This window comes from Phoenix dactylifera, chromosome 9 (genome assembly GCF_051530095.1).
Source record: "Phoenix dactylifera cultivar Ajwa chromosome 9, Ajwa_hap1_PhDact_Kaust_v1.1, whole genome shotgun sequence".
In the NCBI taxonomy this organism is placed as follows: Eukaryota; Viridiplantae; Streptophyta; class Magnoliopsida; order Arecales; family Arecaceae; genus Phoenix; species Phoenix dactylifera.
Genome location: NC_143198.1, coordinates 20,978,711 through 20,993,850, shown reverse-complemented (window position 1 = coordinate 20,993,850; position 15,140 = coordinate 20,978,711). Strand labels below are relative to the sequence as shown.

At 39.3% G+C, this 15,140-nt stretch overlaps 2 protein-coding genes across 2 annotated transcripts; both read right to left on the bottom strand.

The window, feature by feature from the left end:
* Positions 1 to 359: 359 nt before the first annotated feature.
* Positions 360 to 2,452, bottom strand: LOC149752861 (condensin-2 complex subunit H2-like). Its single transcript, XM_089925395.1, has 4 exons — positions 1,150 to 2,452; positions 959 to 1,060; positions 674 to 832; positions 360 to 575 (listed from the first exon to the last, which is right to left on the bottom strand). Exons 1-4 carry the CDS (start codon positions 1,258 to 1,260, stop codon positions 384 to 386), a joined length of 564 nt encoding a protein of 187 aa, XP_089781521.1. The 5' UTR covers positions 1,261 to 2,452; the 3' UTR covers positions 360 to 383.
* Positions 2,453 to 3,733: 1,281 nt separating this feature from the next.
* LOC113461416 (condensin-2 complex subunit H2-like) lies at positions 3,734 to 5,486 on the bottom strand. The gene is made up of 7 exons (XM_089925642.1): positions 5,459 to 5,486; positions 5,221 to 5,363; positions 4,670 to 5,129; positions 4,403 to 4,578; positions 4,135 to 4,311; positions 3,961 to 4,059; positions 3,734 to 3,826 (listed from the first exon to the last, which is right to left on the bottom strand). Exons 1-7 carry the CDS (start codon positions 5,484 to 5,486, stop codon positions 3,734 to 3,736), a joined length of 1,176 nt encoding a protein of 391 aa, XP_089781768.1.
* Between the last annotated feature and the right edge of the window lie 9,654 nt (positions 5,487 to 15,140).

The following is a 15,140-nucleotide window of genomic DNA, read 5'->3' as shown; positions in this document are numbered from 1 at the left end:
AATTTTTGTTAATCATAGGCCTTGCATGATCTTTAGGGCACTGCTCTAGGGCTCATGCGGCCGGTCGCGTACCGGACCCGGGTGCTGGGTTCGGTGCGTGACAACCTACTTGTTAGAGGGAACTGATATGCCGAGTTACATGAGTATGGTACTGATATATGATCTCCAGACCACTCAACAGCATTTTACGTCATCCTCAAATTTTAAAAAAAAAAAAAAGTTGTTTTATGTCAACCAGCAGACAGCAAATCAAATGGCTCTATAAACCGAGTAGACCTTGGTCTTCTCTTCCCCTCAGGAGTACACCTGATAACACTGCCTTTCCCAAGCTTAGGAGAGAACCTGCCATTCTGATGCAATGATTTTAATGGTGAGGTGGCTTCTCAGGTGGAAGAATTTGCTTTTATGCACCCTTTCCCCAAAGGGAAATTAACTCTTTTCTTTGTCGAACAGTTCCCTTTTTCTTCTCTTCTGGCATGGCGAAGGAGCTTCACATGGAAGGGATTTGCAGCAGCGTGACACACAAACTCATCACTTGCTGGAGCTCTTTGTAGATCAGCATTCCCATTGTTCACCTGAAATCAAAAGTTTGTGGTAAATACATAAAGTTTCTCAATTTTTGATCACAAGAACAAGTATGCATATATGCTTGCAAGCAGAAAAAAGTAAATACCAGCTGCAGAAGTGCAGAAAATGTCCTTGCAACATCATGCTTGGGTTGGCCCATCACAACATCAGTAAAGGACATGCTTCCTCCACTGTCCACTCCGAAGGAAAGCTTGTCCAAGATTCTCTCGCCATATAAGTGAATGTCAAAAGGAGGGTGTGTATCCTGTCAAAAAAATTCCCAATCAATGAAAAAAAAGAAGGAAATCTCACATCTCACATAACCCGAAGAATTCTTTGGCTAATATAGATCAGGATTGGAAGAGAATGGAAGCAATATCCAGCTACCCACCTGCCTTTCCAAGGTGTGTTCAATCCGTTCTTTCCATGTTGAAACTCGTATGGCCAACTCTGTTTGCTTCTCTGTTTCAGCTATGCTAGCAAGAAGGGCATCCTGAATGAAGACAGGATAGATTACAAAACCAGCATGAAAAATGTGGATAGGTAATATAAGAAATTTTAAACAAACAATATAGTGCCCACAAGATGCAATATAAAACAGGACTTGAGGGAGCCAAGTGAAGTAGAAGTGACATCTGGTCTGATACTCTTGGGAACCATCCCGGAAACCTTAACATCTGACCAGATCCTCATGAAAACCAACTCATTGCCTAACAAATTGAACGATCATTAAAAGCAATATGAATTCACCTAATACATTCACACTATAAACACTGAAGGCACTGCCACAAGTAGAAGTTTCCTTAACAATCCTTCATTGATGCACAGATCATCATCTGCCTAACCAGTTCCTGGCCAGGGAAAATTCAAGAGCTCCTTAATAGTTGATAAACCCTGCTGAAAGGCAACATAATACAAGGCAATCCATGTCATCCTCAAACCTAAGAACTGGGATCTAGAGGCCAGAGTTTAGCTAATCTGCAATAAGCAATGGACTGATGTAGCTCCATCCATGGCCATTCCCATAAAGCACCATAACTTTATATCGGGAAAATTGGCAGAGAGACCCTTTTACCGTTGCAGTCATGCAGTGACATCATGGTTCGAATTTAACCTATTATTAAAGCTTAACACCAAGTTCATTCATGCACCAGTTACCCTATAAAAATTAGATATGCAACGGTCTCTCGAAGAAAAGAGAAGACGCATAAAAGGTTAAAAGGACATGGATAAATGAAATGCTGCCAGATGGAGCAACATGCAAAAAATGCACAATAGAGAAGAGAGAAAGGAGAGGGAAGAAAACCATGGACGATGATCTGACTTATGAGGCTATGCACTCCTTTATTGCCTTGAAAGGTGTCCTTCAGTTACCCATTATACCATGATTGGCCTGATTGGATGAGGTCCAAAGTGTAGTGGTTGAAGTGCAATCTACATAAATTATGGTAAAACCAACTAATAACAAATAAAGATTAATAGTCCCTCCAAGCTTTGAATAGCTTTCAACTGGTTCCCTTCATTCTGATTTCTTATGTGGGCACGTCGATCAACTATGTTTTAGCAAATATAAGCTTGGAAGATTCGTTAACTATACGAATTGCGGGTTATCATCCCAATATACCTTCCAAAGACCACTAATTCTTTTTGAGGAGACCAAGGACCATTAATTCAAAGCTTCATTTCTTTCATATGAGCCATCAACAATGTAACTTCAGAAGTTGCATGAACAATTGCTCGTTACTCAAACTTTCAGGTCATTAGGTCCTCCCTTTGAAGGCACAATAACCTCTAGTTGATATTCTATCTATTCAAGTTTTCTCACGAGGTTTCCCGCACAGAGATCCTACATAAATCATCCATAAAAAAGGCATTGTTCACATCCAAAATGGAGCCCATAGAAGGATGATAACTCAAACAAAGTTGAGCCTCTTCAGCAAAAAAAAGTAGTAAAGATATTTCACGCCATGTATTCATATAGAATCTTCTGCTTCTAGACGAGTTTTCAGACTTCTCACAAAATTCCAAGATAAATCCAGCAATGCATATCCAAACCAACAGCTTGCTTTTCTTGTTTCATTGAAATGGAGGGTTAATAACTCTTCTTGCATCATTGTCTTCTACCCTTCCAATAAAAAGGCATCAAGAAAAGATTTTGGGGTAAAAGAGTACAATGCATGAACAAATTGATACCAATTAGTTGATTTATGGAATGAAACAAATGAGGCATGCAAGTTTATTTGCCTCTATGCTGAGCATTAGGGACCTAAAAATCTTTGGACCGATTGAACCAGAAATCAATGATGGAGTTAATTAGCAAGAAAATTTTCAATACCACATACTTTCCTTCCAAATGAATAAGGGAACATTTGTTTTCTGATTTTTGGATATTAGACAGATGATCTACCAGCTATATGTCAACCCTTTAATCCACTATTCATATTGCCATATGGGAATAAGGTCAGCCTGGTTGGAATAATCAATATATTCCAAAAAGACTAAGTAGGGGGAAGTCTTATTAAACTAGCTCAGATTGGACCAATAGAGGACAAATCATAGTTTGTTGAACCATGCCAAACCGGCTAGTTCGTGGCATACCAAACCGGACCGGCCAATTGCTGGCATGGTTCATTACCTCGGTTTAAATCGGAAGGAGTGGGAGAAGAAGAGAGAGGAAAAGAGATAGAAAGAGGGGGGGTAGAGAGAGGTTGAGAGAGAGAGGGAAGCCCGCAAGAGAGAAAGGCCAACGAGGGCTCACCTATTTCAAAATGAAAAAAAGGAGCCCTTTGTTGATTTGCTAGTTTTGAAATGAAGTCGGAAATTGGTTGGAGCCGACAAACTAGTTGTCGATTTTATTTCAAAACTGGCAAATTAAAAAGGGCCTTGTTTTGTTTCAAAACAGGGGAGGCCTCATCAGCCTCTCTCTTCACCTCCCTCTCTCTCTCCCTCCCTTCCTCCCTCTCCCTCTCTGTCTCCCTCCCTTCCTCCCTCTCCCTCCCTCTTTTCTCTATTTTCCTCTCTCTCCTTCTCCCTCTCTCCCTCTCTCTCTAGCTCTCCTTTGTCGGTACATCCCATAACAACACAATATGAACGCGTATTGTACCATGCCAATCACCGATCAATATGAGTCCTGGTACCGGTTCGGCGAACCTAGCATCAAATCATCTCATTCATCAACAAATGCAATCAAGAAATGTATTTTGCAAATGGTTATTAGAATGAGAATAGCACTTGCTATCACATATTTGCTGCTATGCACCTTTAGAATCAATTAAGCTCAAGAAATGAAGATTGGATAGCATATTGGAAATTATAATGCAACTCATGTCCACAATACAGCAGGCACAGGCAGATAGAAAGATAGATAACTAGATAGATATTTTTGTCTCTTACCAGATGTGAGTGCCACAAACCTTCAAGGGTTGCATGAGAATCTAGATCATCCTGTGATAGACCTTCAACACAATCAAATGTCACGGCATCATCATTTTGCTGCATAATCATATAAAGCATAAGCTTAATAATTGATAAAGCATAAAGCAGAAAGCAGAGCTGATATATGCAAACCTTCCCATGGCGAAATTGTACTTCAATGTCCATATTGCACATACTATTTAGCAGATCATGTTCTGCGTGATCAAAATCGATAGGGTGATTTTCTCCTCCATAATCATCATTTTCATCCTCAAAACCACCAATGCTGTTATATGTTTCTTGTTCTTCAAAAGTAAGTGATCTTCTTAGCTGCAATATGAAACTCGATCATAACTTAAGCAAGAGTGAAGATAGGAAAAGATCAGTTAAATGAAAATTTTAAGAAACTTCCTGCAAAAACCTTTTCAAATAGGGGTGGGGACTGAGGTGCAGGTAGCCTTTCCTGCAAACGAGATTTTACTTCAAATGCTTCTGCAAACTCTTGGCTGATAACACCATCCAAGTATGCAATAGGAAACTGAGAAGTTAAAGTATTTCTCTTGACATTACGAATCGCCTGCCTTCTAAGACCCTTAACTATTCAAGACAGGAGAAAAAGAATATCATTATATAACAGAAAAATAAAAAAGAAAGATATCTTGGTGGGAAAAAAAAGAAACTAACATACATTTTCTGAATGGTTTTATTTTCAAGTTCCCAGGCTCATGAGGATTTAGAGGCTTCCATGGATCATTATTATCATCATCAGAATCATCCATAACATTTGAACATCCTAAATTTGGTTCCTCTACGACTACACGGCACATATTGCCATCAGAATGATCAGGGTCTACATGCAGTCCAGTCCAATGATTATCATTGTTAACTTCAAATGCATGGTTGCTCTCTGTATTTTGATTTAGATTGATGCCTTGGTTCTTCCCAATACTTGATCTATATGCAGTTGCTCGAGAACCTCCCGATGGAGAAGTTAGAATACTGTGGCAAGATTTAGGTCTGACCGAGCTGCCTCTATGGGGTGCAATGTTTTCTTCACCAGCAGCATTTGTTTTTAAAGAATCATAGACAGCTCCCACATCACAGGGGTCGAGCAGAAGAAAATCTCCATAAAAATCACAGGTTGCTAACTATGGGAAAACCTGATTAAACAACAGCATCAGAAAATAAGACAAAATTGTTCAAGTAATGGCAAAATTCACATGGTTAACATATTATTACCAGACATGATTCTAATTCGCTGGCATCACAACCGGTATCTAAACAATCTCCTTCTAGTACAAGCAAATTGGCAGGAGGCTTCAGAAAATACTTTGAAGTGTCATCTTTATTGAACCCACCATCCAAACAATTATTTGCTTCAACTGCTTGCATAAATCAATCAGTTGCTAAGTAAGTTTGATGGACCATGCTTAGAAAAGAAAGTTCCAGATACTTATTTTTTTGAAAAAGTATTTACTGGAAAATGTTTCAGGGTCTCCGTCCATTGCTGACACAGAAGTCTACAGTATTCAACGATCTTTCGTATGGTACTGCCGCACCAACTCTCCACGTTACACCGATTCTCTCGTAACATATGCCTGGAATATATTTTTGTGCAAACAGATGGCTTTTTGTACTTAGCCAGTGGTAGCAAATGTAATGCTTCTGTTTTTTTTTTTTTGGTAGCAAATGGATTGCTTCTTAAAAAGCGAAAATTGGATTGTTTTTATTTATGATGAACTGCAGTGCTTGTAAATATATATAGACTGATGATTTACAGCAGAGAGTGAGTGAGAATAAGTACGCATTTTTATTGATGAAAAGTGAGCCTTTTTTGAAACTGAGACTTATCTTGTACTGTATCTGTGATGTGGTTTATATTAATAAACATAATGGCCACGGTAGGCTTAGCCCTGCTTTCTCCCAAAAACAACAATAACAGTTGGAGGAGCCTCTGATTTAGCCCCCTGGTGGACATACCTGCAAACTGTTTAAATATTGCTTTCATCAAGATTGGTGAGAGGTCAGGCTATTGAGGAGGACTGCCTCTATTTCATAAGCCAAAATGCATGCCGGCCTCATTTGCACACTATCATAGACAAACAAAAGGTGCAACAAGAAGAAGAAGAAAAAAAAAGCGCCACCAGAACTTTTAGTGCTTAACGTATACTGTTTGGTCAAATGCAATATTTGCATCAGCAACATAACCGGGCGCCAAATTTGTGATCAACCTTATAGGCAATGATGCTGCAATAGGGGCAAATAAGTTTCAGGTAAAGTCGCTGGGAACAATTTAGGTGGTGGCCGCATCAAGAGTTGTCCAAAAAAATCATGCTCCACATCTTCTAACAAATCTAGGCATCACAGGAGTTCGCTCTCATTATTGCATTGCTTGAGAACAAGAATTATACATACCACAAATTGAAGATGGTCATTGTGACACTCTGTTCAAGGCCAGCCAGGTGAAGCTGGCCATGATCCTCACCCTGCACACGGCCAGCTGGGAGGAGCTAGCCGTGATCCTCGCTGCAAGGGAGGCAGGACCGCGCGACATTGCCGGAGCCCTGCCCCATCACCGCCATGGGTCGTCGACGGCTGGGGGTCTCCGACCACGAGTGGCTGCTATCGCCGAGCACCTTCCACCGTTCGGGAGGTAGGAGAGAGTGAGCCTCATGGTTCTCTCTTCTCTTGTTCTCTCTCTCTCTAATGCCAATGGACAGTTAAAACTTTGTATTTGAATATTTAAATTATTTGAATTATGATGGTATTAGTAATTGGATACTTTTGGTTGTAATCTGTTGATTTAAAATTATAGAATTTATTGGATATTATTCATTTAGGCCTTGCATGAATTTTAGGGCACCCCTGTAGGGTTCATGCGGCCGGGTCACATGGTCGACCAAATGACGGGTTCGGGGCATGATATAAGTCTCTAGCTCGATCCTAGAAAATTTTTGGTTAAAGAGACTCAAAGGGCAGTTATAGTTTACTATGTGATGGTGGACCCTTTTAGTAGACTAGTAGAGGGTTCTAGATTGTCGGATACCTCGAATAATTTTTAATGTTAATTTGGTTTTGTAGGAGAACAATCTTCTGGGCAAAAGAACGTTGAGTAGGGTTCTGCATATCCCAATTCGTAGATCGTGGTGTGGGCAGGTAATTAATCTGTTTGGATTGTCTGCAAAGAGGTAAGACCTTGTACACTCGCCTGCATAATTATAGATATTTTGTACATATACGTATGATATGCTAATGATCAAGATAAGTAAGATGCAAGAATGATACTATGTTCGATGCATATATGAGTATAATTTACACGTACAAAATTAGATTAATAGATGTGATGCTTTAGACTAACTATGTTATATTGATTGCTCCGTCACGGGCGTAAAATGTGACACTTATCGATTGCTCCGTCACGGGCATAAAATGTGACACTTATCGATTACCCTGTCACGGGTAGAAAATATGACACTTATCGTCACAGGCTGGAAATATGACACTTATCGATTACCCTGTCACGGGTGGAAAATGTGACCATGGTTAGTTTAAAGCCAGAAATTAAAAAAAAATAATGTATGGATGTGAACTTGATTGAATGAACAAGGACTCTCGGATGATCTCGAATCATCGATTGCCCGATCACAGGCTAAAAATGTGACCCAATCGATTTCTCCATTACGGACAGAAAACGTGATATCTATTTATTGCCCTGTCACGGGCGAAAAATATGGCCGGAATTTGGCCCAAACTCGAAATGATAATTAATCCTAGATGCGAATCGGGTTAAAAAGGAATGGAACGAAAAGCTGCTTGAAAATACTATTGAAGATTTATGAGATATCGTATGATATATCACTCTTGAGTGGTTAAAATTTTGTATTTTCAGATGCCAATGGACAGTTAAAATTTTGTATTTGAATTATTTGAATTATGATGGAATTAGTAGTTGGATCCTTTTGGCTATAATTTGTTGATTTAAATTTATGGATTTCATTGAAAAATTGTTCATTTAGTCATTGCATGAACTTTAGGGCATCTTTCTAGGGTTTATGCCCCGCGTCATATGGTCGACCCAAATGACAGGTTTGGGGCTTGACATGTCTAAGGGGAAGAAGGTGGAAAACTTGGGAAACTTCGTTGTACAGAAATTCTAAAGTGAAGTAGGTAGGAAACCACACAATGCAGAAATACAAGTTATTTAAAGATTCTGAAAGGTTTGACAATGTATAGATCCCGAATGAGATTTAAATAGTTTTTTTACTCCTGTTCCCCACTTGTTTGTTTGTTTTGTTGGCAGAATCTCTATTTCAGAAAGACAGAAAATTAGACAATGTTCCACAGGATAAGTCAACTTTGTCTCTCTCCTACTATCATCCATGCATTTAATTTAGCAAGAGTTAAATAGAAAAAGCAAAGAAGTGATTAAAATATAATTATATTATAATATATAATATAATATTTGCATAATAAAAAATATTATGGACAATATAGGTAGATTTTAGAAATTTAGTCGAAAAATAGTAATACAAAAGAATAGTAGTAACAGATTCTGAAACTATTTTTTCGATACATAAAAAATATAAATAAATTATTTTTCTATCTAAATATTATTTAAACAATATTTATTTAGAAAAATATAATTTTTTATACAAGTCTTTTATCCTCGCAAGAGTTAGCCCCGGAGGCCTCTCGGATGCGAGTGGAAACTAATGATGCCACTTCTATACCTGCCAAGTTTACAAGGAGCCACTTCCATCTCCCTCTAAAATACTATTTTCTTATTCCACTATATTCCCCACCTAGTGTGCCGATCTCCGTGGTAGCCCTGCGTATTACACCAATAGTGCAACAACCCAGAATCTCGTTCAAAATGGCTAGCCAGAAGATATTATTTGGATTCCTTGATCCTGCATAAGTACCCAAGATCTACCCAGCGAATAACCGATGTAGGACTAAACACACGCCCGCACGGATCTTCACATATTCCCCTCGTTCAAGCCCTGACGTCCTCGTCATGCTAAGGGTTCAAATCTATTCAAATCTAATCACAAACACCATGATAGGCCTGTGGTCAGCCCCAATGGATCCGTGCTGCAGTGTCCCCTTGTCCACATAGGTTATGGGCCGGATCCGCTCTGATACCATTTGCAACAACCCAGAATCTCGTCCAGAATGGCTAGCCGGAAGATATTATTTGGATTCCTTAATCCTGTATAAGTACCCAAGATCTACCCAGCGAATAACTGATGTAGGACTAAACACACGTCCGCACAGGTCCTCACAAATAGAGTGGTGTCGTGGCGCATTTCTTAAACCATACACACCCACTTGGACAAGAGGCGTAGCCAAGTTTGGATCACAGGCGTGCAGCTGTTAGTGTTTCTAGATATACTCATGTAGAATATTTGAACCTTTTCAAAACAGTTAAAGGTGCCTATTTCAAATATTGATTTTTGAATCATGCCGAATCCACTGACGGAAATTGGTTGCAGGCACAATCATGGAGAGAGATCTGTGCAACATTTTTGCTGCTGCTTCTCTGTTCGCCATTGGCAGATCCCTCCGTTCGCCGTTTATATAAGATATTTATTTTTGACTACTTCAGCCATATGCCCGCCACTCTGTCATGAATTTTTTTTAACATCATATAGAGACAACCTGTGCGATTGATTAAACTAGCCACTTCCTTGTTTAAGCTATTTTACTCCGGCTGAATGTGTGGATGACAATAAGAGAGAGAGAGAAAAAGTTGATTGATCCTGTTGAACTCACAAACAAGTAGGACAACAGGACTAAAAAAATGTATAAAACATTATCCTGTCTTTGTACCCATTGTCGAACCTACCGGAAGCTCTCCAATAACTTATGAACGAGGGCAAGCACGGCAGCCGTCAACTTCCCAATAAATGAAGCCAAGCACACCAGCCATCCCGGGAAAGCAAGTCTATTTCCTGGAGAAAATATCTCTCTTCTGTTGGAAATGCTCTTCTCCACTAATCGATATGGAGGCATTGTTAGAATAATTTCAAAATATGGACTTACACTGATTGCGTATTTTTATTTTATAAAACGGATTAGACGTATGGCTCAGAATGGTACTATATTTTAGCTCAATATGATGTGTGATAATTTTGTTTACGGCTTTATGCACCTTGGATATATAGGATTGAGTCCTAATTATTGTGGTAATTTTGGTATGTAGGCTAGAAAACCCAATTAGGATTTTGGAGCCTTTAATGGAAAGGCTCCCTTATATTTCCTATATAAAGGCTAGGCCCCCTCTCCTCTCCATATGGTTGATAGCTTGCCCCATTGACGGCTATCTTTTGTGAGGAGCAAAAAAGGAAAGATCCAGCCGCTATTATTTCAGGTGATTGAAGAACGTATTCAATATGTCTTCCACAGGTATATCTCTCAAACTTGAATACGGTATTATTGTGATTCTAAATCTTAGCATGTTATTATTTTTATAATTAACAATTGGTATCAGAGCCTCCATGCTAGGATTAGAATCCTTCATACATAATTATGATTTCATCTGGATTTACGGATTAATTTTATGCATTGGTGAATGGATCTTCTGCATCTTTCATTGATAATCAAATATCTGATTTGATTTTATTTTATATTTGCATGAAATATGATTGCATTTGATTTTTGGATTAAAAAAAAAAAAACTCCCTGTTCCCTTCTCCCGCAGACTTCATCTTCTTCCCTACTTCATCTGCTTCCATCTTCCCATTTCAAATCCCCTTAATGGATTTAAACATGGAGGATGAGTAAACGAAGGGCATAGGGCCTTCCTCTCCGCTGGCCGGCGCCTCTGTGCCGTGCGACGGTCGGCGGAAGGAGGCCGAGGCGGCTCGCCCGCTACCACCGCGGGCGGACGACTGCACCACGGAGCCACAGTAGGCGGACACCGCCGCCGTTGCGGGCCGCGGGCGCGTCCCAAGCCACCCCACGGTCGGCCGCAGGCCGTGGGGCCTCGCGGCGACGCTGCCAGGCTCGGCCATGGGGGCCTTCTCCCGGCCACCCCACGGCCGGCCGCGCGTCTCATGGCGACGCAGCGGCCCGGGGAGCCTCGCCGGCCGCTCGCAGGGGCCGGCATGGGTGGCAGCTGTGGGCTGCCACCATGGGGCAGCCACGGGCTGCTTCTCAGACAAAAAAAAAAGGGGGAACAGCGGCGGCCAGAGGAAGAAGAAAGGTCAAAAAAAAGGGGTTTAGGGTTTTTTTTTCCCTTTTGATTGGGCTTGGGCCTACTAAGCCCAACCTGAATAGGTCCATAATTGCAGGTTGGGCTCTTTTATATAATCGGCCAAATTTTATTTAATGGACCATAATGGTTTTTTGGGGCTGGGGCTAAGAGTTAGTAACCCATTTAATTATTGTTTAAATACTGAATAATTTGAATTAGGCCCTCATGCATATTAATTATTAAAATGTTAAATTTTGAATATATCTTGCTGCCATATATACCTTGAATTTTGTGATTAACATTTTTTGTTTAAATCACATGTGATTTTGATTATGATTATAGCATGTTTAATGGTTATGTTTTTGTCACATAAACCATTATTTTTGTGATTGAAATTTGTTGGGCATAAAGACTATCCTTATTTTCCTATTTGAGAATATTTTGAAATTGAAGTGGGTGGTAGCCGCCAAAGTGGCACACTCACTGATATTTATCTGATTTTCTCAAAAAAAAAAGAGGGTAGCATTGCATTTTACCAGATCATTGAATGCAATATCTTGCCCGAAGGCGTTATTGTGTATGATGATTTGGAAAAATGACATGAAGTGATTTATGGGATTTTATTAGCCTAGAATCATTCTTCTGCCCAACGGTGATGGTGTTTCGAAAGCTGATGTGATTTTGTTAATTGACTTTATGATATGTCTTACGAGTACCTTATAGTGTGTTGTATTGTTAGCCCCAAGGTGACTTTACAATGATGCACCAAGGCTCTTATCGTAATTAGATTTATACGTTTTTCAAGTTTAATTACGGACTATCTAATTAATAGCCCAAGTTGATTAGATAAATATGTTATCATCCATTGATTGCATGCATCACTTTTGGATGATATTAAATAAAATATATTGTTTCCGCAGTTTTGAATGCCTCTTCCCTATCAAGCCAATTGTCTGCCGTTGAAATCTTGACTAAAAATAATTATGTGAGATGGAAACGAGACATAGAAATAGCACTGGGTCTCTTGGGTTTAAATTTTGCTTTGGAGGAGCAGCCTTCAAAGCCAACAGATAAGAGCACCATCGAATACAAGGCTGAGTATGTCAAATGGAAAAGAGCTAACAGGCTATGTTTGAAGATTATCAAGTGTTCCATATCTGATTCCATTATGGGCGCTATACCGGACCACGACAATGCTAAGAATTTTTTGGATGCTATAGGACAGCGATTTGTTGAATCCGATAAGGCTGAGACTGGGGACCTAATGGATAAATTTATGAATATGAAATATGATGGTGTTTGTGGGGTTAGGGAGTACATCATGAAAATGCTGCACATAAGTTCTAAATTGGAAGCCCTCAAAGTTCCCATTGCAGAGTCTTTTCTTATCTATCATATTCTTAATAGCCTTCCTAACTAGTTTAATCAGCTTAAAGTTGCTTATAATGCCCAGCGTGACAAATGGGATTTGAATGATTTGATTGCTGTGTGTGCCCAAGAGAAGTATAGAATACGTCATGAGACTGTTGAAACTGTGCAACTGACCCATCAGCCTTCTCAGAACAAGAGGTCTTCTCATGATCGTAAGGGCAAGTTCTATAAGGGCAACAAACCTCACTACAATCAGCAGAACAAAGGGTCTGGTGGGCAGACTTCTGGTGGTCCTAAAGGAATTATGAAGAAGAATGACAAATGTAAATTCTGCAAAAAGAAGGGTCATTGGCAGAAGGATTGCTTTAAGTTTAAGGCTTGGTTGGAGAAGAAGAAGACTTCATCAGGTATCTACTTGGTTTTGGTTTGTTTTGAGTCTTATTTGGTAGTTGTACCTTTAAATTCTTGGTGGATAGACTCTGGTGCAAGTATTCATATCACTAATTCCTTACAGAGATTAATAAGGAGACGGAGGCTAAGTGAGAATGAAGTGAACCTATGCGTTGGAAATGGAGTTCAAGTTAAAGTTGAGTTTATAGGAGCAGTGAAGTTATCCTTGGAGTCTGGTTTTTCTCTTGTTTTAGAAAATATATTTTTTGTACCGACGATGAGACGGAATTTAATTTTTGTGTCAAAGCTTGATCAGTTTAGATTTTCTTTTAAATTTAGTAATGGAATGATTGAACTATTTTATGACTCTCGTATTGTTGGACATGGCATTTTGTGTGATGGTTTGTACAAATTGAATTTGGCTCCAGTTGATGAAGTCTCTTGTGTTACTAAAGTTGGAAAGAAAAGGGCTTTAATTCGTGAATCATCCTCTATATTATGGCATAAGCGTTTAGGGCACATTTCAAGAGAGCGAATGGACAGATTGATGAAAGTTGAGATTCTACCCTCTCTGAATTTTTCGGACTTTGACCTTGCATAGATTGCATAAGGGGAAGCTAACTAAAACTACAAGAAAGGGATCCACTAGAAGCGATGGTCTTTTGGATCCAATTCACACCGATATTAGTGGACCGTTACCTTCTACTATATGTGGGAACAAATATTTCATAACCTTCATTGATGATTTCTCGCGTTATGGTTATGTTTACTTAATTAATGATAAATCCCTCGCTCTTGAAAAATTCAAGATATTTAAAATGGAAGTTGAAAAACAATGTGGGAAAAGTATTAACGTTGTGAGATCTGACCGTGGTGGTGAATACTATGGTAAGTATGACGAGTCTAATCAGAACATGGGTAATTTTGCAAGATTTTTACAGCAAAGTGGGATAGTCCCTCAATACACAATGTTAGGAACACCTGAGCAAAATGGTGTTTCTGAAAGGCGTAATCAGACTCTAAAGGATATGGTCGGGAGAATGATGAGTAGAACAAATTTGCCAGAATTCTTATGGGGTGAAGCATTGAAATCTGCTATGTACATTCTTAACAGGGTTCCTAGTAAAGCTCTTGAGAAAACTCCTTTTGAATTGTGGACAGGTCGTAAACCCAGTTTAGCCCATTTTAGAGTTTGGGGCTGCCCAGCTGAGGTTAGGATTTATAATCCTTCTGAAAAGAAATTAGACCCCAAATCCACACCTGGTTTTTTCATTGGGTATCCAGATAGATCAAAAGGCTATAAGTTCTATTGTCCTAATCGTGGCACCAGAATTGTTGAGTCCATTACGGCGAAATTTTTAGAAAATGATGTTGGTAATAGTGAGAGTTCTGTGTTAAATAAAATTTTTGCTGAACCGGATCAAGTTGTGGTTCCGATTCCCATTATACAAGAAAAAGTTATTTCTCAGCCAATTGCAACAGTTAATGAAGGACCTGAGCATCAAGAAGAACTTCACGTTCCTCCTCCAACCCCAGCAGAGTCATTTTCTGAACCACAAGTTAGGAGATCACAAAGGGAAAGAAGGTCTGCCTTGCCTAATGACTATATTGTCTACTTACTGGAGAGTGATTTTAATATTGGGCATAATATTGATCCTGTTTCTTTTAATGAAGCATTAACAAGACCTGACTCAAATAAATGGCTGAATGCCATGGAAGATGAAATGCTTTCTATGAAGAGAAATAGAGTTTGGAAACTTGTTGAACTTCCACCACATGTTAAGGCCATAGGTTGCAAATGGGTTTACAAATCCAAGTTAGACTCAAAAGGGGATGTTGAACGACAAAAGGCTAGACTGGTTGCCAAAGGGTTCACTCAGCGAGAGGGCATTGACTATAATGAGACTTTTTCACCGGTTTCATCTAAGGATTCCTTTAGAATTATCATGGCACTTGTAGCGCACTATAATTTGGAGCTTCATCAAATGGATGTTAAGACAGTGTTTTTAAATGGAGATCTCTATGAAAAAGTTTACATGAGGCAATATGAAGGTTTTGTCGTAGAGGAAAAGAAAAAATTGGTGTGTAAGTTGAACAAATCCATATATGGGCTTAAGCAAGCATCCCGACAATGGTATTTGAAATTTGATGAAGTTGTAACTTCTCTTGGATTTGTTGAAAATACAGTGGACCAATGCAT